The sequence below is a fragment of the Peromyscus maniculatus genome, chromosome 22 (assembly GCF_049852395.1).
Source record: "Peromyscus maniculatus bairdii isolate BWxNUB_F1_BW_parent chromosome 22, HU_Pman_BW_mat_3.1, whole genome shotgun sequence".
Lineage (NCBI taxonomy): Eukaryota > Metazoa > Chordata > Mammalia > Rodentia > Cricetidae > Peromyscus > Peromyscus maniculatus.
In genome coordinates this window covers 47,271,345-47,297,482 of record NC_134873.1, presented here as the reverse complement: position 1 = coordinate 47,297,482, position 26,138 = coordinate 47,271,345, and the positions used below count along the sequence as shown (strand labels likewise).

The 26,138-nt window shown below is 47.2% G+C and overlaps 1 protein-coding gene across 1 annotated transcript in view; it reads right to left on the bottom strand.

The window, feature by feature from the left end:
• Window positions 1–10,405: 10,405 nt before the first annotated feature.
• Window positions 10,406–26,138, bottom strand: part of Vit (vitrin) — a 127,734-nt gene continuing 112,001 nt past the window's right edge. Inside the window, exons 11-14 of the mRNA XM_076558789.1 lie at window positions 19,210–19,313; window positions 15,090–15,316; window positions 12,100–12,613; window positions 10,406–10,982 (exon numbers count right to left, since the gene is read on the bottom strand). Of these exons, the coding sequence (XP_076414904.1) occupies window positions 10,804–10,982; window positions 12,100–12,613; window positions 15,090–15,316; window positions 19,210–19,313 (1,024 nt within the window). The 3' untranslated portion in view covers window positions 10,406–10,803. The remainder of the gene's footprint in view (window positions 10,983–12,099; window positions 12,614–15,089; window positions 15,317–19,209; window positions 19,314–26,138) is intronic.

Below are 26,138 nucleotides of genomic sequence, written 5' to 3'. Positions count from 1 at the left end.
AGCCGGTCATTCCCACAGGAGTTTGAAATCTTTTGACCCATCCCTTCTTTGGTTTAAAAAATGTGGCACAGTCCTCCAAATGTGGTGGGAAAGAAACTCCCCTTCATCAGTTCCAAGGGGACCTCGTGATGCATCAGGGCCGTGGGTGAAATCAGTAGGGTGATGGCAGGACGCAGTTCTGTAGACACCTGAGGATGTCAGGGCAACAACAATAAAATTCATCTTGGGTCTCATTACAGCACTTGTGTGGTTTCTATGGCTTCTGGCCCCTAGGGGTGTATGCACCCAGGGCAGCCATGTAAAAGCTCTTTGTAGGGAACCCAGATTCCTACATGCCATTAACCTGAATACACCCACTCACCTCCAGCAAGTGTTGAGGCCGAAGGAGTCGCAGAAAGGAGCTATTCATCAGGAATATATTTGTTAGCAGTATCTTGGCTGCCAAGCTAAGGTTAGTGTTTGCTTGCTTGGGCAGTTCCTGCTTACAGGCCCTGTTTGTGTAAGGGGGTGTGCAGGGAGAAAGCTCAGCTCAGTATTTTTCAATTAAAAGACAAAGAAAGAAAGAAAGAAAGAAAGAAAGAAAGAAAGAAAGAAAGAAAGAAAGAAAGAAAGAAAGAAAGAAAGAAAGAAAGAGAAAGAGAGAGAAAGAAAGAGGATGGAAGGGAGAGAGGAAGTAGGAAAGAAGGAAGGAAGGAAGGAAGGAAGGAAGGAAGGAAGGAAGGAAGGAAGGAAGGAAGGAAGGAAGGGAAGGAAGGAAATTCCGTTTTGAAATTGCCCTCTTTTGATCTTACTTGTTTTGCATACTGATGGTTATTTGAGTAGTTTTCCTTAGTGGGCCCCTCCTAGAGAAATAGACGTGGGTCCCAGAACTGTGATGTCTGTCCCCCTGGCCATCTGAAGAGCTGCTCAGTGGATAATGATATGCACCAAGCAGGAGTGTGCTGTCATAGGGGCTAAGGGTAGTGCCGAGCAGTTTTAGAGCTAGACGTTGATTTTTTTCTTGATTAGCACAGAAAGCAGAACAAGACTCAGCCTGCTCTCAGATGTCCTGGTTCAGGGTTTTGTGAACACACTGGCATTCAGCTTTGTGCTTCACAGAACTCTTAACACCTCATTCATTAAGCTGGGCCGGCTGGTGCATGCCTGTAGCCTAAGCGCTCAGAAGGTTGAGGCGGGAGGATCATGCATTTCAGACCAGCCTGGGCTACATCATGAGACAATCTCAAAATGAAACAAATCAGGCTTATTAAATTTATATTGAGTTAGCAACTGGGTATGGTAGTTACACACATCTTTAATCCCAGCAAGCGAGAGACAGAAGCAGGCAGATCTCTGTGAGTTCGAGGCCAGCCTGGGCTACATAGGAGTTCTAGGCCAATCAGACCTGCACTGGGAGACCCTGTCTCAAATAAATAAATATAAAATAGTAGTTATGTAAAAGGAGCACCAGCTAGCTCTGGGACCCTGAATCTTGAAGCTGGTCCCCAAGCAGAGGGAAGTTTCTCTCTGTTGTTTCTCGGCAGAGTTGTGTGCTGATTTCCAGATGGAAATCACTGTGGAGAAAGGTGTGACAAGAAGGTGACCTCGTTTCCTGTTTTACTCCCATCCCTGGTCCCATTTCTGAGACTCTACTATGTCTCTGGCTTGGGAGATGATGAGTTACTCCCGTTCCAGACTCCTTCACCTCTCACTTGAGCTACCGTGAGTTGAGTTTCTGTTCTGCGCTTGGAGAGAGACCCTTCACCCTCACAGTCACACACAGCCTGGCCCCGCTTTTCTCTCCAGCCTCACTTCATATACTAGCCCCACTGTTCGCACTGTGTCTCACCATTCACACAGCCTCCTCTTTGTCCTGTTGTTTCCTTCCTTGGATGTCCTTGACATTTTTCTCCACCGGAATGCCATGGGGTCTTCCCATCAAACCCAGCCGTCACAGTTTCTCTGTGTTCGCCAGCCTCCTGTCACATCAGCAAGATGTGACCTTTGTGTTTGAGTTTCTCCCAAGTGACCCTGTAAGCTCCCAGGACAAAGACCAGGTCTCATTCATCTCTTTACCCTAATACTGATCCTATTGCCTGGCATATAATGGGCACTTAGTAGCATCTATGGAATGGAAGCTATGAAAAGAAACAAATGGTGCTGCATGCCTTTAATCCCAGCACTTGGGAAGCAGAGGCAGACAGATCTCTGTGGGTTTGAGGCCAGCCTGGTCTACAGAGCAAATTCCAGGACAGCCAGAGCTGTTACACAGAGAATCCTTGTCTTGAAAAACAAACAAACAAACCAACACTAAACACAATAAAAGATGTTCAGCTTTAGGGTTATGAAAATAAAAGGGGGGAACCAGTGTAGCCCTGTGGTAGGGCCCCATAAAGGACTTTGGTCCTAAAAATACAGTGATTGTACCGCGTAGTAAAGGACCTAAGAAGGACTTGAAGACAAGGGAGAAAATTGGGGTAGAATTAGATACTCTCTCTTATCCATCCTGTTTCTTCCAAGAACATCTGCTTCTCTTTCTACTTGTACCATTGTGTTGGGTACCCTCATCAGACACCTCTAAGAGGTGACTCAGAATGCAAAGATTTCATTTCCTGGATTCTGTGTCTATGGTAATGTGTGTGGGTTGTGTCTGCTAATGGGAAGGGGCCACAGGAGTCTGTCGGTCTGGAGTGGGTGGGTCAGGAGAGAACCATAGTCTCTCTGAGCAAGTCAGAGGAGGCTCTGACGGGGAGTTGGTATTTGGTCTGACACTTGAAAGATAGATATGTAAGAGTTTATGGGGACATCATGGGAGCGTGGGCAATAGATTAGTCCCATCCACCGGAAGTGAGCAGGATGGCTGTTGACAGAATCAGGGCAACTGATAGCGAAAGTGGCTTTTGTATCCGACTTTTCAGACTCTTCACAGGGTGCATTTCATAGCCCCTGAGAGAGTGTACTTGATGGAGTTCTACGTACGTTTTGAGTTCCCAAGCCTACTGGAGAATGTCCCCTGCAGCCACATTGGTCATTTTTATGTCACTGCCATTAGAAGCACAGTGGGCAAGGGTCTTAGTTACTAGATGTACTTTGTTTCCTGATTTCAGGGTTTCAGCTCACAATCACTCATCTCCTTTGTCTCTGGGGTAGAAGAACATCATGACACAGAGTATGGCGATACAAAGCTTCATGGTGGCTTGGAGCAAAGAGACAGAGAAGAGGCTGGGAACAACACACCCCATAATCTACTTCCTCCGGTTGGGCCCCACATCCCGAACAGTGACATCACATCATAAATCTATCAGTGGGATTAACCTGTTGATCAGTTCGAATTGGATTGTGATCCAATCATCTTTCTTTGATGGGATCCATGAGCTGGGGACCAATCCTCTCTCACACAGGAGTCCTTGGTGAGAACTGTTCGTATTCAAACCATAACAGCTTACCTGGGCTTGATTTTCAAAACTGCCTTGTACCAAGTCTATGGCCGTAGACATCTCCATGCCTTAAAGGACTGGTTCTCAACCTGTGGGTTGCAGCCCCTTTGAGGGGTGGGTTGAACGACCCTTTCACAGAAGTCCCATATCAGATGTCCTGCATACTGGATATTCACATTACAACTCACAACAGTAGGAAAATTATAGTTATAAAGTAGCAATTATATAGTATTATGGTTGGGGGAGGTCACCACAACAGGAAGAACTGTATTAAAGGGGTTACGGCATTAGGAAGGTTGAGAACCAGTGCCTTAAAGGAATGATCTGTGAAATCCAAATAGGAAGACTTCCCCAGCAAGTAGTAGAGTCAAGTTCATGTGTTCAGCCTTGGCACAACACTTAGTTTATGACAGTCACTGTTAGGCATAACTACAGTTTTATTTCTCATGAGGTTGTTCGTAATCGCTAGTCATGCATTCAGCACACAACCCCATGATAGTAATTATAGATTTTTAATTCATTTGTCTGTGCTTCCCGCTGGACTATGAATTCCCCAAAGACACTGGCTGAATACATGTCTTTTTTCCAAAACAATTTAATCCGTGCTTTCAAGAATATTTCCTACTTACCCATTTATATATTGTAATCTAAGGGGAGGCCTTCTTGGGACTTTGACCGGAAATAACATTATTTGGAAACTCCTTTTAAGCTGAAAAAATTCCTTGGACACAGGAGGAGGATTGTGTTTTCTATAAACTCATGCTAGCCCCTGAGACAGCAGCTGAGGAAGTTGCTTTATGAAGGGCTTGCCCTATTTAAAAAGGGTTATTTTAAAAGCCAAGAGAAACAAAAAATATCTGAACCTTGTCAGTGTGGCCAAAAGATTTTTTTTTTTTTTTCAGATCCTTGCTGCAAAGCTTCCAGCCTTAGCAAGAAACTTCTGCCAGAGGTCATCAATTTCTCAGAAGTGGGAAAATTAAGTGGAGTGGAGATGGCCTGGGTACCTGGAGAGGCTCGCTCGATGCTTCTGTCCATCTGTGCTCATTTCTCTGCGAGGAAAGAGCAGGGAAGAAGAGATTTTTTTTTTTCTGTTAAGAGCACATTATGAAAGGCAGAGTTGCTTTAGGAGATTGACTGCAGAGCTTGGGGCACCTAGAGAGCGCTGCCAAGTGCAGACAGACCAGAGTGCAGGAGTGTGTGTAGGTGGGGCAGGCAGAAAATGGGGTGAGGTTTCTGAGCTCCCAACAAAGTGTGGTTGAATGAGCCACCCTGAACCTGCCCGTCTCTCCATAACCGCACAGCATTCGGGCTTGGGTCTGAATGTGCCTGAATGACTGTTTCTAGGGGTTTCACTGTCATCCTGCTTCTGTACCACGGAGTATGACTTAGGTTGCCATGGTGACGTTGCAGCTAAGCCTCCCATGTTATTCCATTATCCCCAAGATTTGGATCTCCAAACTGCTCTGTGCACACACAACCCTGTGCTCTGTAAGCCTCCTCCTGGGTCAAGTGTGGTGATAGTGTGTCCCCCAATATATTGTGCACCCTAATAAACTTATCTGGGGTCAGAGAACAGAACAGCCACTAGACAGACATAGAGGCCCGGAAATGGTGACATACACACACACACCTTTTAATCCTAGCCTTCTGGAGGCAGAAATCCATCTGGATCTCTGTGAGATCAAGGCCACACTGGGAACAGAGCCAGGCATGGTGACACACACCTTTAATCCCAGGAAGTGATGGCAGGAAGCAGAAAGGTATATAAGGTGTGAGGACCAGGAACTAGAGATCTTGTTAAGCTTTTAGCTTTTAGCAGCAGTTCAGCTGAGATCCATTCAGATGAGGATTCAGAGGCTTTCAGTCTGAGGAAACAGGATCATCTGAGGAACTGGCAAGGTGAAGTTAGCTGTGGCTTGTTCTGCTTCTCTGGTCTTTCAGCGTTCACCCCAATACCTGGCCCTGAGTTTTTATTATTATTATTGCTAATTAATAAGACCTTTTAGGAAGTCGTCTACAATCAAGCTTGCAGAAGACATGCCCCCACTTCATTTGTCCCCCACCCCTGATTCCAGTTATCCCCTTTATCTCTCTTAGTTATCATCTTGTGCTGTGATGGCTGTCTTTAGCCCACCCACCCCCCAGTCTCCTTCTCTCACTGGCTGAAAGTACCATCTCCTCCATCACTACTTTTCTTTCCCTCTGAGTCCTGCCATCATTTCTGCTAATTTGAACACACGACATGTGCAGATAAGTCTGAGGACATCACAGCTCCTCCTCTACCTGGGGCGCTTCCCTCCACCTGGTGCACACACACATAATTGTTGGCATCCTGTGGTCAGTGTCCCATTGGAAGAAGTGTCGTTTCCCATCCCAATTATCACACCCGTCACTCGGGTGACCGTCAAGGTTTGTCTTTGTTGTCGTCTTGACTGGACTTGGAATCACCTGGGAGACACACCTCTGAGTGTGGCTTTCTGGGAGCTTCTAGAGAGGGGTAAGCAGGAGGGATGACTCATTGTGAATGTAAGTAGCAGCAGCCTGTGGATTGGGGTCCCAGACAGAATACAAAGGGAAAAGGAGAAAGCAAGCTGACTGTGAGAATTCTTCTCTCTGCTTCCTTCCTCAGGACACAACACAACTAGCCACCTTACAGGCCCGTCACCATGCTTTCCCACCACAACGGACCATGGATCCTTTCATTAACCATGAACCAAAGTGAACCTTTCTTCTTTAAAGGCAAAGAACTTCCGTCAGGCATTTTGTCAGCGATGAGAAAAGTTATGTCAACGATCATCTAACTTCTAAACTGTGGTCACATTTTTTTGCAAGAAAGAAGGCACCAAAACAATTAAAATTACATTATTTTTCTTTAATATTTGCTTATTGGGGACAATTTTTTTTATTAAGGCCCCTAAGAAAATAGTTGGCTTTCCATATCCATGGATTCAACCAATCTTGGATAAGAATATTAAAAAAAAAAAAAAAAAAAAAACCAAAAAACATGCCAGTTGGGATGGGGCCTGAGAGGAGTGGAGGGAGGGGGGAACTGATGGGATGTAATAAAGAGAAGAATACAAGTTTTTTCCTCTTTAAACTTGTCAGCACTGAACTTTATAGAAAAGAAAGTGAGAAATAATCTAAATAATCTAGACCTCATTGGCACAGGAGACAGTTTTCTGAACAGAACACCAGTAGCACAGGCACTAAGATCAACAATTAATAAATGGGACCTCATGAAATTGAAAAGTTTCTGTGAGGCCAAGGACACCATCAATAGGTGTGGTGGGAGAGCAAATTTGTACAGCCACCTCAGAAGCCAGTGTGGTGGTTTCTCAGAAAAGGGGAAATCAGTCCACCACAAGACCAGCTATACCACTCTTGGGCGCATACCCAAAGGATGCTCAATCACACCACAAGGACACTTGCTCAACTGTGTTCATAGCAGCTTTATTTATAAGAGCCAGAACCTGGAAACAACCTAGATGTCCCTCAACCGAGGAATGAATAAAGAAAATGTGGTGCATATACACAGTGGAGTATTACTCAGCTGTTAAAAACAAGGACTCAAGGAAATTCGCAGGCAAATGGATAGAACTAGAAAAAAATCATTCTAAGTGAGGTAACCCAGACCAAGAAAGATAAACATGGTATGTACTCACTCAGAAGCGGATATTAACTACAATAAAGGATAACTATGCTACAATCCACAGACCCAGAGAGACTAGATAACCAGGAGGTGAGTTCATGGGGTGATGCCTGGATCTCCCTGGGAAGGGGAAATAGAAGAGATTTCATGAGTAGACTGAGGGCAAGTGGGGATGGGAACATGAGCGATCAGGTTGGAGGAGAGGGGAAAAGTACTGAAAAAAGACTCCTGGAAAGAGGGTGGGGGACATTTCAGGGTCGGGCAAAAACCTAGTGAAAGGGACTCTCCCAGGAATCTGCAAGGACGACCCCAGGTAAGACTCCTAGCGATTGGGGGTATACAGCCTGAACTGTCCATCTCCCATGACCAAACTGGTGCCTGGCCCAATTATCATCAGAGAGGCTTCATCAGCAACTTGATGGAAACAGGTGTAGACCACAGCCAAACACCAGGCAGAGCTCAGGGAATCCTGCAGAAGAGGGGGAGAAAGAACTGTAGGAGCCAGAGATTTCAAGGACACCACAAGAAAACTCACAGAACCAACTAACCTGGGCTCACAGGGGCTCACAGAGACTGCCAACCAGGGAGCCTGCATGAAACTGACCTAGGCCCTCTGCATATATGTTAGACAGTTGTGTAGCTTGGTCCTAAACAGAAAAGGAGGGTGTCTAAGTTCGGGTTTTAATTGCTGTGAAGAGATACCATGACCACAGAATCACTTTTCTTTTTTCTTTTTTGGTTTTTTGAGACAGGATTTCTCGGTGTAGCTTTGTGCCTTTCCTGGAACTCACTCTGTAGCCCAGGCTGGCCTCAAACTCACAGAGATCTGCCAGCCTCTGCCTCTCGAGTGCTGGGATTAAAGGCGTTGCACCACCACCGCCCAGCTCACGGCAACTCTTATAGGAAAAACGTTTAATGGGGGCTGGCTTACAGTTTCAGAGGTTCAGTCCATTATCATCATGGCAGGGAGCATGGCGGCATGCAGGCTGATATGGTGCTGGAGGAGCTGAGAGTCCTACATCTTGCAGGCAACAGGAAGTCAGCTGAGGGAAGCTTGAGCAAAAGAAACCTCAAAGCCCGCCCCACGGTGACACACTTCCTCCAGCTAGGCCACACCTCTCGATAGTGCCACTCTCTTTGGGGGCCATTTTCTTTCAAACCACCAGAGGGAGAGTAGATTTGGGGTGGGGTGAACATAGGGGGTGGGGAGAGGGGGAGGGACTGGGAGGAGAGGAAGGGAAACTTTGGCCAGAATGTAAAATAAATAAATAAATTTATTTATTAAAAAAAAAAACAGCACTGAATGTAAGACTTGTTATTTTTCTCAAAACAATACAATAATATATAGTTTTAAAAATGTGTTTTTGGTGTATATGTATGTGTTTTCACGTGTGTGGGCCTATGTGTGCCTGGGTGCATGCACATGCGTGCACATGTGTGCCTAGAGGCTGATGTGTGTCCTCCTTGATTCCACTCTACCGTATTTATTGAGATAGAGTCTCCTCCCATTTGAACCCAGAGCCGGTTGATTCAGTTGGTGTCGCTAGCCTGCCTTTACAGGCCTTTTGCCTCCACACCCCACATGCTGGGATCAGAAAGCTGCCACCGGGCTGACGTGGCATTTATGTCGATGCCCAGAGTCTGAACGCTAGTCTTCATGCTTGTCTGGCAAATGCTTCACCTACTGTCTCAGCTGCTCAGCCCAGTGAAATACATATTTACATCATATTAGCTATTATAAGTTATCTAGATAGGATGTAAATATGTGGGAGGGAGGATGCACAGAAACCATATGAAATATGATACAGTTTTATGTAAAGGACTCAAGCGTCTGAGGATTTGGGACTCATGAGTGTGTGTGTGTGTACATTTGGTGATGTGTGCTTAGCCATGTAGGCGCAGATAGAAGCCAGATATTGACATTAGGATCTCTCTCTCAGTTGTCTTGCCAAGTTGTTTTATTGAGATGGTCTCTCCCTGAATCTGGAGCTGTTTGGGCTGGATTGGCAGCTGAGTCCCTAGGATCTGCCTGTTTCTGCTATCTGTTGCTAAGAGTAGAAGTGTGTTGTCATCCATCCATCCATCTATCCATCCATCCATCCATCCATCCATCCATCCATCCATCCATCCATCCATCTTTTGTTTCTTTGGTTGGTTTGTTTTGGTTTTCGAGACAGGGTTTCTCTGTGTAGTTTTGGTGCCTGTTCTGGATCTCACTCTGTAGACCAGGCTGGCCTCGAACTCACAGAGATCTGCTTGGCTCTGCCTCCCGAGTGCTGGGATTAGAGGCATGCACCACCACCGCCCGGCCCATCCATCTTTTGAGTGGCTGCTGGGAAGGCAAACTCAGGGTCGGTCTCATGCTTGCACAGTAAATGCCTTACCCAGCGCCATGTCCCAGCCGAGCCCACAGTGTTTTTAATTAGTGCTGTATTATTTATGGGTATCAAGACATCTTGTAAGCTTGGTGTAAATTCTGCTCACTGGATAAAAGCCTCAATTTTTATAATAAAAACATCTCAGACCCAAATTAACCAGACCCAAAGTCTGTTATGATGTTTTTATTTATTTGCAAGATTTCTTATTTTTGCCTCCAGCCAGAACAGCATTCAACACAATTTTTGAAAAGATTATTTATTTTTATTTTATGTGTACAAGTGTTTTGCCTGCGTGTATGTCTGTTCACCACATGCATGCCTGGTGCCCATGGAGGTCAATGAGGGCAGTAGATCTGCTTGAACTGGAGTTAGAGACAGTCGTGAGCTGCCTCGTAGATGCTGGGATTGGAACCCTGGTCCTCTGCAAGAGCAGCCAGTGCTCATAATGGCTGAGCCATCTCTCCATCCCACCACAGATTTTCATTAAATAAAATAAAACTTTAGTAAATAGTCACCTATATCTAGGGATCTTCTTGACACATTTTAAAGTGCTGGGGTTCAAACCAAGCACCCTCTGCATGATGGTCAAGTACTCTACCACTGAGCTACACCCTGGTCCTTTTTGTTTGGACATTTATTTTATATTTTGAGATAGGGTCTCATGAAGTTGACTAGTCAAGTCTTGAACTCATGACTCTTCTGCCCCAGCCTCTCGAGTAGCTGGAATTGTAGGCGTGTGCTCCCCTGCCCATCACTGACCATGCCTTTGCATGCACTGAATGTGTACTTTACAGGCAGATAGACCAGTCCTTGGTGGAGGATATGAAGCTTGATCAAGCTCCTCCCACCTCATGTTTGTTCATACCCAGCTCTAGTACTGATTTTTTTTTTTTTGCAAGAAAAGGAATAGTAGAGGATGGCCCCACCACAAACCTAGAGACTTATCACATGATCAGAAAATGTCCATGAAATTCTTTTAAACATTTATTTAAGCCACTCCTACAAAAAAATAATAAAAATGATTACATAGTTCTAATGAGAAATAAAAACACACTTCTCATAAAAAGCTCAATTCAAACCTGTCATAACAGCTGTCTTCTGAATCTGTACAACTGTCAAAACGTGAACTCCAACCCACGCAAAACAGTGCAGCGTTTGGACCCAACCCTCGACTCGATGGGCAGTTTTTTAACAGGCAGGCTTTGAAGCATTTAAACCACAAACGGCAAAGGATAGTAACAACGAATGCATTTCCCCAAGCCCTGCCCGAGCTCTGCCCTCTTCTTATGCCCCAGAAAGAGGGACAATGCTGGGGGATCGTCCCAAGAATCAGTAAGGTGGCCAACTGTCTGCTCCGAACTCAGTTCCGAGGCTGTGAGTTGAACTCTGTACAGATATTCTGGATGATCCTGGGGACGAATTTGTAGAGGTTATCAAACTCATCCACAAAAAAGGAGTGGTCCCTGGCGGGGTGAGTGGCAATCACCTCCAGCTCCTCCTGAGCAGCCCATTGGATGCCTATGGCGTACGTGATCACCCCTGTGGAGACAAAGAGAGGATGAAGCAAATGTCCCTGAGCAAAGGGACTGATGAAGTATATTTTCCTTCTGGGTTCCCCAAATCAGAAACGTGCCAAAGGAAACCAATGAGAGAACCCCAGTGAGGCTCTAGTTTCTAGAAATAAACTAAGTGTGACTATTCACTCAACAAACACTTTGGACATCACTCTGTACCAACAGCAACAAAATTCATATAGCTATTGTCTTAAGAGTGTATAGTCTTTTGACCTTACTTGAGCACAGAGTCTTTTACAGATATAATGAAGAAGTAAGTGGCGATGAGGCCATGCTGGAGCAGAATGAGCTCCTAATTCAATACCCCTGGGTCCTTAAAAAAAGGAGGGAGAGTTGGAGACAGACAGACAGTGAGTGACAATCGACGAAGGTCAGACAACCCACAGGACTGAGGGAGAGCTAAGGATTGTGCTGCCCAGAGTCTCAGAGAACATACTCCTCCTGACGAGTTGATGTTGGGCGTCTAATGTACAGAACGGAGCAAGAAGAAATGATGTTTTGCTACGAATTTGTGGTATTTTCCAGGTTTTTTTTTCTTTTTTTCTATCTAGGTATTGTCTAGGATGCAAGGAGCCAGCTGTGGGTTTTAAAATGTTGCCAAGGAGCAGCAAGAACAGTTTTGCTGTTTGGTGGCTTTTGACTAGAGATGGGAAGACTTTGCCCAGGAAAAACTACACAACAGCCACATAGGTGCAGAATAACAAAGGGACTGATGTATATTTTCCTTCTGGGTTCCCCAAATCAGAAACGTGCCAAAGGAAACCAATGAGAGAACCCAGTGGGGCTCTAGCTTCTAGAAATAAACTAAGTGTGACTATTCACTCAAAAAACACTTTGGACATCACTCTATACGAACAGCAACAAAATTCACATAGCATGAAGCAACCAATCAAATCCTCTGCAAGAAATAGCTAGAGCTAACCACTGAGCCATCCCTCCAGCTCCCTCTGTGTACACTTTCTTAAGTCATGGACAGAACCGATACATTCAAAAGGCAGTTCCCTCCCTGGGCACCAACGACCCTGGTCCTCCACCCCTTCAAGAGATGCTTCTGTGCCCACGTATACAACAGCAGTGCTCACCCTTCTGGTAGGCGGCCATGGCTGGGATCCGCACGTCGTCGTAGGACCTGCCGTCCGTGATGAGAATCATTACCTTCCTCTTGTTGGGTTTGGACTTCTTGAAGAGCTGTTCGAGGGCATACTGGATGGCGGCCCCTGTGCTGGTACCGCCACTCCAGTACCCCACCCTCCGGATGGCACTGAGGACGTCGGCTTTGCTGTTATACTTGTCGAACCCAAATTCCAGCCGCTGCTCGTAGGTGTACTGCACGGCCCCGATGCGCGTGTCCGTGTCCGAGATCTCGAACTCCTTGCTGAGGTTGGCCACGAACTGCAGGACAGTGCGGAAGTTGCTGGTCCCCACGCTGCTCGAGCCGTCGATGACAAAGCCGACGTCGGCCGAGTTCAAACAGGTCTTGCTGCAGGCCAGGCGGTCTGTGTCGCAGACCCGCTTCACCAGGGGCTGCGCGGTCTTAGGAAGGCTGAGCCAGCTCGGCACGGTGAAGGAGTAGAAGCCATTGGTTCTGCACACCGCCTTAGGAAGAGAGAAAGGAGAGACTTGGTCCAGGACAGGGGGTCAAGTCCTTCAGCCTGCCACCATCACCCTTCACCGCCAGGCAGGTTTTACAGAAGTTATACTTCCCGCATCAGACTTCACAGTGCACTTTATTCCAGTTTCCTGGTTGGGTACCACTGAGGTCAAGACCTCTCCAGTAACATCTGGACTCACTCCAGTCCCCTCGGCTGCGTCCCTGCCTTAGTGGAAAAATGGCCGGATGGGCAAATTCACAGGGAGATGCGCATCGTTGGCTTTAGCTTCATGTTTATGCCTCTGCTGGCTCCTCGATGTATTTGTATTGGAAACCAGCCATAAGTGTGGCATTTATGGGTCCCAACCACCGTGGAGGAGGACTAAAGAAAGCTTTTGTTCTGACACACAAACAGGGATGTTTCCAGGGCAGCCCTGTACCCCGCAGGAAGGGATTCACACTCCGTGAGTGGTCACGTGTGTCGGAGTCACACTGGTTGCTCTGACCGTCTCTAATTGGATTCCCACTCGCATCCATGCAATGTGGACCCCTCATCATGAAACAAAGGGCCAGCTGTGAAGGGACATCCTTGAGTCCCTGAGATTGGAGCATCGCTTTTATCTGCCATTAAACTCCAAGTTCTGCCTGCCACGCAATCCTGCCTCCGGGCAAATGGGTGTTTATTTGTCTGTGCCCAAGCTCATTCCAGAAAAAAATAAAAAAGAACAGCAAATAAAGTCTGAGCAAGTTGGTTAGTATGGCCTTAGAAGTGACTAGGCTTGTGCCCTGAAAGTGGGTCATCAATCCTTGATCCTCCAGACCTCTGGGGAATCTGGCAGGGTCAGACTTCATGATGACAAATGAACTTGTATAATGACAAAATTATTTTAAGCAAGAAATAACTGAAAATTTTCCTAGGAAATATTTTTTTTATTTTATTGATTTATAAAAACTTAAAGGAGGCTCATGAAACTTTCCACAGCCTAGGTGGATGAATGCTGGGACAGAGCTGAGTGCTGGCTAGTGTGTGGAGAGGAGGACTCCCACCAGACAGCCCGTGTAAAAGGAGACAGTGGTGGGTGCTGGCTGTGGACTGGAGATGGGTTTGGCGGGGAAACCGTGCATATGTGGAGACCGGGAAGGGAGGTTGGGGCCTCATTCCAGAGTATCTCAGCGGTGACGTAATGGTGAAGGATTTGGAGCAAGGACCCCAGATTGGAAGGATGTTTCAGAGTAAACTGGGGAAACTCAAAAGGGGGAATGGACCAGTGATGCAGTACCATCTGAGGCTTGGGAGGTGGTTTAGGACTGGGATATAGCAGAGGGTGAGAGCTGTGAGTATCAAGGCATAATTCTGGGATGCTACTGCCCTTGGGCAAGTGTGGGGCTAGAGAGGAATATCCCAGGAGCGTGACCATTCTGATCTGGGAAGTATTGTGGTTGATATATTGTGCACCCCAATAAACTTACCTGGGGGTCAGAGAACAGAACAGCCACTATATTAAACATAGGTTTAGGCAGTGGTAGCACACGCCTTTAATCCTAGCATTCAGGAGGCAGAGATCCATCTGGATCTCTGGGAGTTCAAAGTCACACTGGAAACAGCCAGCCAGGCATGGTGACACATGCCTTTAATCCCAGGAAGTGATGGCAGGAAGCAGAAAGGTATTATAAGGCGTGAGGACCAGGAACTAGAGCCCCTTTAAGCTTGTAGGCTTTTAGCAGCAGTTCAGCTGAGATCCATTCCGGATGAGGACTCACAGGCTTCCAGTCTGAGGAACAGGATCAGCTGAGGAACTGGTGAGGCGAGGTGGGATGTGGCTTGTTCTGTCTCTCTGGTCTTTCAACGTTCACCCTAATACCTGGCACCCCGTTTGTTTTTATTAATAAGACCTTTTGAGATTCGTGTTACAAAGTATAGATATCCTTTGTTTTGTACTATGTACTCGTGTGTGTGTGTGTGTGTGTGTGTGTGTGTGTGTGTGTGATGTGTGTGTGTGTGATGTGTGTGTGTGATGTGTATGTGTGTGTGTGTGTGATGTGTGTGATGTGTGTGTGATGTGTGTGTGTGTGTGTGTGTGATGTGTGTGATGTGTATGTGTGTGTGTGTGTGTGTGTGTGTGATGTGTATATGTGTGTGTGTGTGTGTGTGTGATGTGTATGTGTGTGTGTGTGTGTGTGTGTGAAATCTACCTGGCCATTTGGTTGGGCTCCCCCAATGCTGTGAGGGGAGGAAGGAGAAGTGTTAAATGCGACTCTGAGGACAGTGCTCTTGCCCCCTGCTCTCAGGCTCCCGGTTGTGCAGTGAGAATAGGGTTGGCTTTGAAAGGACAATTCCAGGCTCCCCCATGGGAGGCCCCCACCACTTACTCATGAGTTTCATGCACCCTTGAAGGCTCTAGAAAACAGCTCTGAGGCAATCAGAACTTTTCAGAGCGCGGAGGCTCCTGCCCTTGAGTGGGTCCCCGGGCCGTTATGTACCTTGCTGGCGAAGTTGGGCTCCGTCACGTACGGCTTCTCGCTTTCAGCAGCCCCCTCGACGGTGATGAAGAAGATGTTGATCCCCGACTCTCGAGCGACTCGTGACGCCTCTTCCACTTTGTCTGTGGGCCAGCCGTCCACCAGGACCACAGCCACGTTGGGAGCGCCGCCCCGGTTTCCATTTGCTTTGGAAAAGAAGCTCTTGGTCACAAAGGTGATGGCGCGGCCTGAAAAGAAAGTTTGTGCTTGGAGTGATTGTGGTCACTACAAAGTTAGGAACAGATCACAGCAGCACAAAGAAGTCCAGACAAACATACTCATTCCCTCTCCGGTTGTTTGTTTCTTCTTCTTCCCCTTTCTTCTTCTTCCCATTCTTCTTCTTCCTCTTCTTATTTATCTATCTGTCTGTCTGTCTATCATCCATCCATCCATCCATCCATCATCTCTCTCTATCATCTATCTATCTCTATCTACCTAATCTATTATCTATCTTTCATTCATTCATCTATCATCTATCTATCTATCTATCTATCTATCTATCTATCTATCTATCTATCTATCTATCTATCTATCTATCTACCTATCTCTATCATCCATCCATCAATCCATCCAGCTAGCTAGCTATCATCTATCTATTTGAGACAGGGTTTCTCTGTGTAGCCCTGACTGTCCTGGAACTCACTCTGTAGACCAGGCTGGCCTCGAACTCACAGAGATCCGCCTGCCTCTGCCTCCCAAGTCCTGGGATTAAAGACATGTGCCACCACTGTCCAGCTGTTTCTTCTTTTTATTTTTTTTTTTATTTTTTTTTATTTTTTTGGTTTTTCGAGACAGGGTTTCTCTGCGTAGCTTTGCGCCTTTCCTGGAGCTCACTTGGTAGCCCAGGCTGGCCTCGAACTCACAGAGATCCGCCTGCCTCTGCCTCCCAAGTGCTGGGATTAAAGGCGTGCGCCACCACGCCCGGCTTGTTTCTTCTTTTTATACATAAAAACATTACTTTATTTTTCGGTGTAGAGTGCAGCCGCAGACAACTTACATGCAACGTTGTACAATTGTACAGTCTCTCCTCAGCTTCCAGAGCCTCTAACTGTCTTTTGTTTGAAAAGAGAAAGTTTTAGGGGAGAGAGACTTCCGTGAGGTCAAAGGGCCCCTGTTTCTGCCTGGGTTTTAGGTTTTTTTTTTTTTTTTTTTTTTTTGAGACAGGATTTTACTGTGTAGCTCTGGCTGTCCTGGAACTCATTCTGTAGACCAGACTGGCCTCGAACTCACAGAGATCCACCTGCCTCTGGGTATTAGACTTATCAGGCCCCTGAACAGGCCCATGCTGTGTCTGAGAACACGGGATGGGAGGGGGCAATTTGGAGTGACAATAGCCTCCTCCTGGCCTCTTACAGCCTGAGTGGGCCCGGTGATCCTGCTATTATGTGACGGGCTGTCTTCCGTAGTTAGTGACGCCTTTTCTCCAGTCCTAGACTGAGGGCACAGGTCTGGCTGGCCATGGAAGGGATGTACCTCCTAGGAACAGAGAGGCCGGGTTCTGGCCCTAGCTGTGACAATTAGTGGCCCTGTAGGTTACTCAAGGTCCTGAGGCCTCGATTTCCAGACTAATGGTTTGCTTCATCCGAGTGCCACAGTCACAAGGAATAGTGGAGTCTCATGTGTGTATTTCACACTGTGCAAGAGCCTCGGGGCATTTTCACCTAATTCAACCCACTGTCCCAGTTTTCCAGAATTTTCCTAGTTTTATCATTGAATGCCCTAGGTCCTTCTGTGCATATTGAGATGGCTGAATTTGAGTTAGCATGGCTGTACATAGCATGGCTCTTAACTTAGATCCTATGGATTGTGTGTGTGTGTGTGTGTGTGTGTGTGTGTGTGTGTGTGTTGTGTATACATGTCCCCCTGAAAGGAGTTTTTGTGTATATGAATATATAAAAGGCCACAGTTTCTAGGACATTCCCAAATGGGTTCCTATTTCAGTAACAGTTAAAGTTGCCTTGTTTAGACTTTAGAATCAACACAATTCCCACTCAGTGCTCCTCCGGGTTTGGTCAGCATCCTGGCTCCCGGGCTGTCTTACCTGCCCGTTGAAAGCAACAGGTGGTTGTGTTCGAAGCTGCTGGAGAAATGTCTTAGTGAATGCCACGTGAACTGGCTGCAGAGATCCCGATGTAAAAGAAAAACCATGGCTGTTGAGAATTCAAGGCTTAGAGCACCCAGCAGTACCTTCCAGCGTAATATTAGCAAAGTGCAGGAGTTGTAAGATGCCATAAGATTTCTGACCTCATCCAATCTTAAATATGGAAGCCGAAGTGATCAGTGCTCAACACACATCCCGTCCACCCTCACATAGGAGCTGAAATCTGGAAGCTGTGTTACCCATAGTCCCTTGTGCCTATACTTGGTTCCCTAAGTTGATACACTTGAAGGAGGTTTAGAAAATGAAAGGGGGGGTGGAGAGATGGCTCGGAGGTTAAGAGCACTGGCTGCTCTTCCAGAGGTCCTGAGTTCAATTCCCAGCAACCCCATGGTGGCTCACAACCATCTGTAATGAGATCTGGCTTCCTCTTTTGTGCACATAATAAATAAATTAATAAATCTTTAAAAAAAGAAAATGAAAGGGAGGCAGGGACCGTAACTTTGTTTCTCCTGTTTCCACGGATGAAACTGTGGGGTTCTTGGTGCTGTGTTTGGCTCACTCTGTGTGTGTGTGTGTGTGTGTGTGTGTGTGTGTGTGTGTGTGTGTGTGTGTGTGTCAGAGAGACAGAGAGACAGAGAGACAGAGACAGACAGAGAGAATGGGGAGTGTAGGGCGTGGCCCTGTTGCCGTGAGCTGTGCATACCACTCCCCTCAACATGGCAACATTCTGGCTGGAGCAGGTTCATGAAAAGGCCTTCTTGACAGAATTTGAAAACTGCTTTCCTGACACCGGTAGAGGTGGCGGCTCCCTTACTGACCCTTGCTCTGCCCGGCACCCTGAGAAGTCATTCAGAAGGTTTCGAGCTACAGTGTTCTTCTCCTGCCCTTTCTAGGCCCCTCCATGAACCGAATCCGCACGTGCCTCAGTCAGTTCCATTGGCCGTGTTCCCTGGATTCCTGAATGATGCGAGGCAGAGCGAGAACGTATCACCCCCTGAAAATGTATACCGTCTGGGTTAGGACACCTCTCTGACCTCATCAGGGGAGTTGAGTGCCTGGCTAAGTTTTTCCCATTGCAATTTTGCTTGTGTAAGCACTATATTGGACACAAACACATAATCCCCTCTGTCACACTTACGATGCAGTTAATGTGGCTTTGCAGACATGGACTTAGTGACTTGGCTAGTGGTTATTGAGCATTGCATTGCTGTGAAGGAGGCTGCATTTTCCAGATATTAATATTCTGGTCACTAGAGAGATAGGAGATGGAGGGAGCTCATTATTCAGCCTTTCTATAATTCCAAGGATGCTCTGTGGACGTTAGCTCTGCTCGCTGCTTTATTCCACACAGTTACACCACCGTAACTGGCATCTGAATTCCCTTGGCCTTAAACGGTTGGAAGTTTCCCTAGAGCAGAACCAGCCTTCTCCCAGTCTTCGAGCATGGTAAAACCATCCCCTTGTCCAGTCTCCCCTGGGTGAACAGGTCCAATGGGACTTCTGGGGCTGTCCCACTGAGAACTAGACCTCGGACTTCTAGTACCACTAGCTCCTCCTGAGGTTCACATGGCACAGGAAACTCATCTTCAAATACAGGACCTGTCTCTCCTGGCATAATCACCATTCCAACGACTTTGATGGGAAGAAGACCCCCAAAGGGACCTCCTGAGTGGAATAGTGACACTTCCACACTAACTGGTTGGTAGCTTATAGGCCGACCATGGAGTAGTCACACAGCTGTTCTGTTAGTCCCGGGGAATATGGCTGCAACCCAAAGAAGCAAGGGACTGTGAGGCACAGGTCTTCTGACCATTCTTGCACCTGAATCCGTGGTAATACTTTAGGAAAGAGACAGAGGCTGCATGTCATTTCTTGATGGATTTTTTTCCCTCCTTCTCCAATATAGAATATTATATCACAACCACATAGAAGGTGCACCATGGTAACAAGGTAGAATGAACCCGAATCTGGGTCACATACCTACATTAGAAAGGCCTCCTCTCTGGGTAATTTTCTCTATAGCTGTCTTCAGATCTTGAGAATTCGTGTGGGTTTTGAGGTTAAACTGGGTAGCAGGGTTGTCTCTAAAGCAAACAAGAAAGAAAAGTTGGCTAGAAAGTTATTCCCGTTGGAGGAAGGCAGAAATCATGGCTGATGCCTTCACGTACAAGTAAAATGGATGGTGTGACAAAGCCTGAGGCTGTGTTCATGAAGTGGTCCTCGGCGGGCAAGGTGATAACTAGGCAGGGAGGTTGGGGTCCTCCACAGGGAATATAGGGACAGCAAGAGGCCTGGGAGGTTTGAGTGCTCCTTTTTTTGTTTGTTTTTCGAGACAGGGTTTCTCTCTGTAGTTTTAGTGCCTGTCCTGGATCTCACTCTGTAGCCCAGGCTGGCCTCGAACTCACAGAGATCTGCCTGGCTCTGCCTCCCGAGTGCTGGGATTAAAGGTGTGCGCCACCACCGCCCGGCCTTGAGATCTACTTTTGACTGTATGTGCCATGTCATAGCTGTGTAATCTTGTTTCTTCTTAGAGCAGGGAGAAAAGTTATCTTTAGTTCATCTCCTCAGTAATGGAATTTCCTTTCCTTTTACTGACAACATCTTGCATGTATATATGCACATCATGTATTCTGACCATCTGCCCTTCTCTACCCCGTCTTATTTTCTCCCCATCTCTTTCACTGCCTCCCACATGCCCTGTCCAATCTTTACTGGTTCCTTTTGGTTTGGTTTTGTGATCTGTTTGGTTTAACTAGGGCCACTGTGTGACCATTAGATTGGAAACGCCTATGAGCCTGGTGGGGTGAGTACGCAACTCAAGACAATGATTTCTCCACTCCCAGAATCTGTCAACCAAGTTGTGTCATCTTGAGGAATCATTTAACTTTTGGGGGGGGGGTCCAGCTTCCTCAGAGATAAAAGCGTCATCATTACTTATCATACATAACACAATAACACAACGATCACATGGCTAATGTTATCCAGTGGGATTCTACCACAGGGAGGCAGCAGTGAGTTCTCAATGTCTCTGGATTACAACTAGGTCCTCTGCAGTAAGAGTCTCAGATCTTAGCCACTCCATGGGTGACCAGAGACCTGCCAGCCATGCCCTGGGTGCCCCCCAAAACTGGAAACAATAATGCATAGTGGCGCCAGGAAGACGACTGTACCTGTCTCTTCTTGTGACTCCTGCAAGTAGGTGACATGACCGACCTCTCATCAGAAGGTCAACGGCGTCTTAAGACAGCTGGAGCAGATCTGGAGCAAGTTCACTGGTGAGGCGGAATTAGGACCCTTCTCTAGAGATGAGTATGCATGCGTGGGAGAGCAGTGGGAACAGGTTGGAACTTCAAGCAGAGGGTGTGGAGGAGGTGGAGGAGTGCCAGAGGGGTGAAGTTTCTCCCAGGTGTGTGTGCACCCTCAGTCACGGTGCAGCAAGGATGTGAGTTGAGGTCATACCTCTGGAGGCCGTGACGCTCCACCACAGGCAGAGCAGACCCCCCAAAGCACACATCCTGTGCAGCCACATAAGGCTGCATGCTTCAAAAGAGCCCTCCCTTGGCTCTTCTTGAAATTCTTAGTTTTTGACCCGGGAGCCTGCAAATGACAGAGCTAGTCCAGGCAGGCTGTGGGGCCACATCCTCAAGAGGTGGAGAGTCTTTTAAAAGCCTTTCCACAAACAACCCAAGTCCAGCACTGAGCAGCTGCTTGGGCAGCTTGGGATGGAGAACTCTAAGGTGCCTTAGCTTGTCCTTGAGACTCCAATGTGGTCCACAGGGAACTAGCCATCAGGATTTCAGACTAATGAAGCATTCTCTGCCTCCTTCCCATCCCTTTTCCTTCCCTATTTCCAACCTCCCTCTATGTCTCAGGCTGGTCTTATCTATGCCCAGAAGGTGTGCTTATCTAAGTGGCAGGCGACAGCAGTCTGAAGGGCCTTCAGAGCAGTCCGGGAAACGCTGTCATTGCCTCCAGCCACTGACTCAAACCCTGTACCTATCCACATAACCTGCATGTCCCCATCCCTCATGTCCCAGAAGTTCAGCTCCCTTAACTTTTATTCTTGATTCTATTATGAAATCCCATTAGCTGCAGCTGTATCTGCCAGAGAACCTCTGTTCTAACTCTGCCTGTAAGCCTGCTCTGTTCAAAAATCCTCAGGGGCTCTGGATGGAGAACAGTAGTAAAGAATGTGCTTAGTGCCGGGCGGTGGTGGCACATGCCTTTAATCCCAGCACTTGGGAGGCAGAGCCAGGAAGGTCTCTGTGAGTTCAAGTCCAGCCTGGTCTACAGAGTGAGATCCAGGACAGGCACCAAAGCTACACAGAGAAACCCTGTATTGAAAAACAAAACAAAACAAAAACTGTGCTTAGCAGGTGCAAGGCCCGAGGTTTGAGCCACAGCCTCCAAGTTAGCTCATGCCTGGGTGGCATGGGTTAGGGTCTGGGCTCAATACCCAGCATCAAGAATGAATGAATGAATGAATGAATGAATGAATGAATGAATGAAGAGTGAATAAAGATCCTTGCTGTGGTTTGGATATTGTTTTGAGTGCACATATTAGGAGTTTAGTCCCCAGAGAGGAGGTGATAAGAGACCGCGGGGTCTTTATAACGAGTGCAGGCCTGGTGAGACATGCTGAGGTCACCGAGGGAACGGCACTTGGAAGGGATTGGGGTGACAATGGTGGGAGCCTTGAGCACCTGTGAGTCATGCCAAGAGTGAGATTGACCTTTGAACTGCTCTTGGGCATCCTGACTGGCAAGATGATATCCCACTGGCATGCACTCTTGCAGTCTTCCAAGAGATCCACCAGACCTGAGTTGATGCTGGTGCCCTGCCCGGGAACCCCAGAACTGTGAGATCTTTTTGTCAATGATGAACTGTTTTGTCATGCTCAGAAAAACATACTCCCATCATTAGACTTCCTATTTTTGTTTTCAAAGCATTCGTGATTTAGTTACAACCCATGAACTCTCCATTTCTTTTATTTATTTATTCTTCATTCAATCATTCATTTTAGGATTTCCTATATTCTGGTGAAATACTGTTCCCAGTTTTCTCTTTCTGTGTCTTTTTCTTCCTTCACCCTCAGCCGCGCTGACTCAACTCTCTCTAATTTGTAGCATATCACACAGTGCACGCCACATAAAGGTCCTCCATGAACCGTTCTGAAGAAACAATCCTCCCTGTCCTATTTCTGAGCATCTTTACTCTGGGTTCCGTGGGTGTCCTCTCCATCACGCACATCTCCTCAACTTGTCAATAGTGGTCAGTGCACACTGGCAAGTTCCTGCTCTTGAACCCAGGTATACATTCAGTAGCTGCCACACATCTCCATCAGAAGGTAGCTCAGGTTTAGTTCTCAAGCGGAAGACATTTCTCCTCCAGGTCTTCTCTATTCAACCTCACTTCTTGATTCACTGAGCCATCGAGGGTTGGCATTCTCTTCTCCAAATGCCACATCCGGTCATTCCCATCTCCTGCCTGTCTCCTGGCTCTTTTCATCCGCTCTAGTCCTGGCATTGGACTTTGATCTCTTTACTGAATGACTCAGGTTCTACTTGGATCTGGACCGTCTCTCAAGGGCTCATATTTTGAGACGGGCTCCCACTCACGGTGTTATTAGGAGGCAGTAAAAACCTGAGGTGGTGGGATGAACTAGGTCACTGAGGGCGTGCCTTTGAGAGGGGGTGTGATAAAGAAAACAGTAGCTAAAAATGTCAAACGTTTTCTCATGGGTGCATGGTGTGACTTGAGTTTCTTGGACTATTCACAGCAATGGCGTCCACGAGCCCTGCTGTCTTTCTGCTCTGTGGTGGAGCCACGCTGCTATACGTGTACTGTGATAGCTCTAACTGTTGACTTGACACTTGGGAAGAACAGCTTGGGAAGAGAGTCTCAGTGAAGGGTTGTCTAGATCAGCTCAGCCTGCGAGCGTGAGTGTGTCTATTTGGGATTCGCTTGGCTGCCTTAATTGGTGTGGGAAGGCACAGCCTGAAGGTGGACGCCATCATTCCCTGGTTTGGAGCCCCTGACCTTATAAGAGTAGGGAAGGTTAGCTGAGTCCCAGGCATGCATTCATCTAGTCTCTCTCCCTGAATTCTTGCCCTGACTTCTCCTCAACAGTGTGCCATAACCAGGAACTGAGAACTAATAGAAATCCCTTTTCTTCTAAATTGCTTTATATCAGGGGATTTTATCTCAGTAACAGAAATGAAGCAAGTGTTCTCCCACTGAACCACATCCCAGCTCCTTTTCTGTTTCTTTGTTTTATGTTGTTTTCAGATAGCATCTCATTATGAAGCCCTGGCTAGCCTGGAACTTTCTACATAGACCAGGTTGGCCTTGAACTCACAGAGATCCACCTGCCTCTGCCTCTCAAATTTTGGGATTGAAAGTCTGAACCACCATGCTTAGCTCTTATGTTTGTTTTTGAATCAGCTCCTTATGAATCCATAAGTTCAGGCTTGTTCCACCCTGTTTCACACCATTGCCATACTGTAGATGTTTCTTTTGCATTTTCTGGAGAACCTCCAGATCAGCAAATTTCCTCTCTGTTTCTCAAAGGACCAAAGTATTGATTCCACAACCAACAGCCCGGCAGCTCATGCCCACCTGGGCCCCCCTGCAGGGGACTCATGCCCACCTGGGCTCCCCTGAGGGGACTCATGCCCACCTGTGCTCCCCTGAGGGGGACTCATGCCCACCTGGGCTCCCCTGCAGGGGACTCATGCCCACATGTGCTCCCCTGAGGGGACTCATGCCCACCTGGGCTCCCCTGAGGGGGACTCATGTCCACCTGGGCTCCCCTACGGGTGACTCATACCCACCTGGGCTCCCCTGCAGGGGACTCATGCCCACCTGGGCTCCCCTGCAGGGGACTCATGCCCACCTGTGCTCCCCTGAGGGGACTCATGCCCACCTGGGCTCCCCTGCGGGTGACTCGTGCCCACCTGGGCTCCCCTGTGGGGGACTCATGCCCACCTGGGCTCCCCTGTGGGGGACTCATGCCCACCTGGGCTTCCCTGCGGGGGGGGGGGGACTCGTGCCCACCTGGGCTCACCTGGCAAACGTGTTTCTGTGAATCACACGTCAGCTTTCTTTTACTCTAAATGCTAGACAGCATCTCAGTTCTACTTAGGGCATGGGGTGGGAGGTCTTTTAAAATAACAGTAACTAAAGCAAAACACACACACACACACACACACACACACACACACACACACACACGGAAAGGGGGGAGGAGAGGAGAGAAAGTGCAGTAAATTAACCATGAAAATGACTCCAGGAAAGAACCAAGTCAGTAAGGCCAACGGTTAGCTCATTCAACTGTGTTCATTCAGGTAACTAAGTATTTCCCCCACCTCAGGATGTTACCAGGAATGATTCTGAAAGCCGACTAACTTGGTATTAAAGTGAACGTGCACATTAGTGAGTAAGCCAATGTGCCCATGGATAGATGCACAAACCCTGAGGCGCAGCTGTAACCCAAGAGCAGGTGATCCTCCTGACTTTGGCTCCCCAGTGCTTAGCACTCAGGTGGGAATGCGGAAGTGTGGAACGCACCCATGAGGGAAGGCAAGGCCTGTGTCTTCTTGCTTTAGTTCATTCTCTGTGCAGTAGAGAACTCCACCTCAGAGCCCCATACCAGCCTCATGTCCACACCTCCTTGGTGGTAAAACTCATTAGGGACGTTTGTTAAAATATGTTGGTCACTTGCTATCTTCCAGAAGAAAATCAAACACTGGTCTGGGAGTTTCTAAAATAAAGACTCTATTGATTCCTTCTCAGGGAGGTTTAGGAGGCCATGGATTTTGGAGGGCTTCTGCTAATGTCCTAACCCTACTGTTCTGTTGATGTCTCAGAGACTACTGGTCTACCTCCGGATACTTTCAACAAATGGATGAACCTCTCAAAATAATGTTATGCCAGTAGAGACATATTATCTAATTATATTTCCTCCAGCAAGAATCTTTTAAAATGGCTTCCCTTAATCAGGCAGTGCCTGCAGGTTACTCTAAAATAATCTATGTTTGGCCATTTAATTTTCTTTGTGGGCTGGAATGGGGATGGCGTGGACTTGGCCAGTGAAATGAAGCATGCCTATGAGATCAGGCAGAGGTCCCAGGGAACATGCTGGTGGCTGCAGGGGAGGTGACAGACTTGCCCTTTGAGCACTCATAGTGAAAATGATTCTGGCTCCATCCTCTCACTGAAATAGCCACTGCCAGCCTGAGTGGCCTGAGCCAACCTGCTGAGGGACTTTGTACCACAGCTCTTGCAAATGGTCACTGGCCTTTTGATTTCCTAGCAGCATAGGGGAATGGGGTCTTCCAGAACTGAGTTTTTAGATGTGTTTTTATGTAATTAATAGCAGTATTTCCCAAAGAGCAGCAAATAAACCTGTCTTAACCACTCTCTGCTGGAGGAAATGGGGCATTCCGTCTGATGACCCGTGGAATCCCTCCAGAAGCAATCGGCACACCGGATGTTAATCTGTAACCACATTGCGGGGCCTCTCCCGGTGAGTGGTGGGATGTCTAGGCAGCATAGCTTCCCAAGCTCATGTGGCCTCTGGTCACATTGGATCATGTTAAGATGTAGATTTGCTGTTGGAGGACCAGCCTACAGTCTGAGGTCATGCATTTCTAACCTCCCTAGCGCTGTGATCCTTCAATAGAGTCCCTCGTGTTGTGGTAGCCCCCAATCATAAAATTATTTTGTTTCTACTCCATAACTGCAATTTTGCTACTGTTATGAATCGTAATGCAAATATTCGCTATGGGTCACGACCCACAGGTTGAGAACCACTGTCCTAGGTGACGCTGTGAATCACTCTTCAAGTAGCAGTGTCTTAGTGAATGGTTTAAAATTTCAGATGCTCATCAATGAGGTTTCCAGTGACA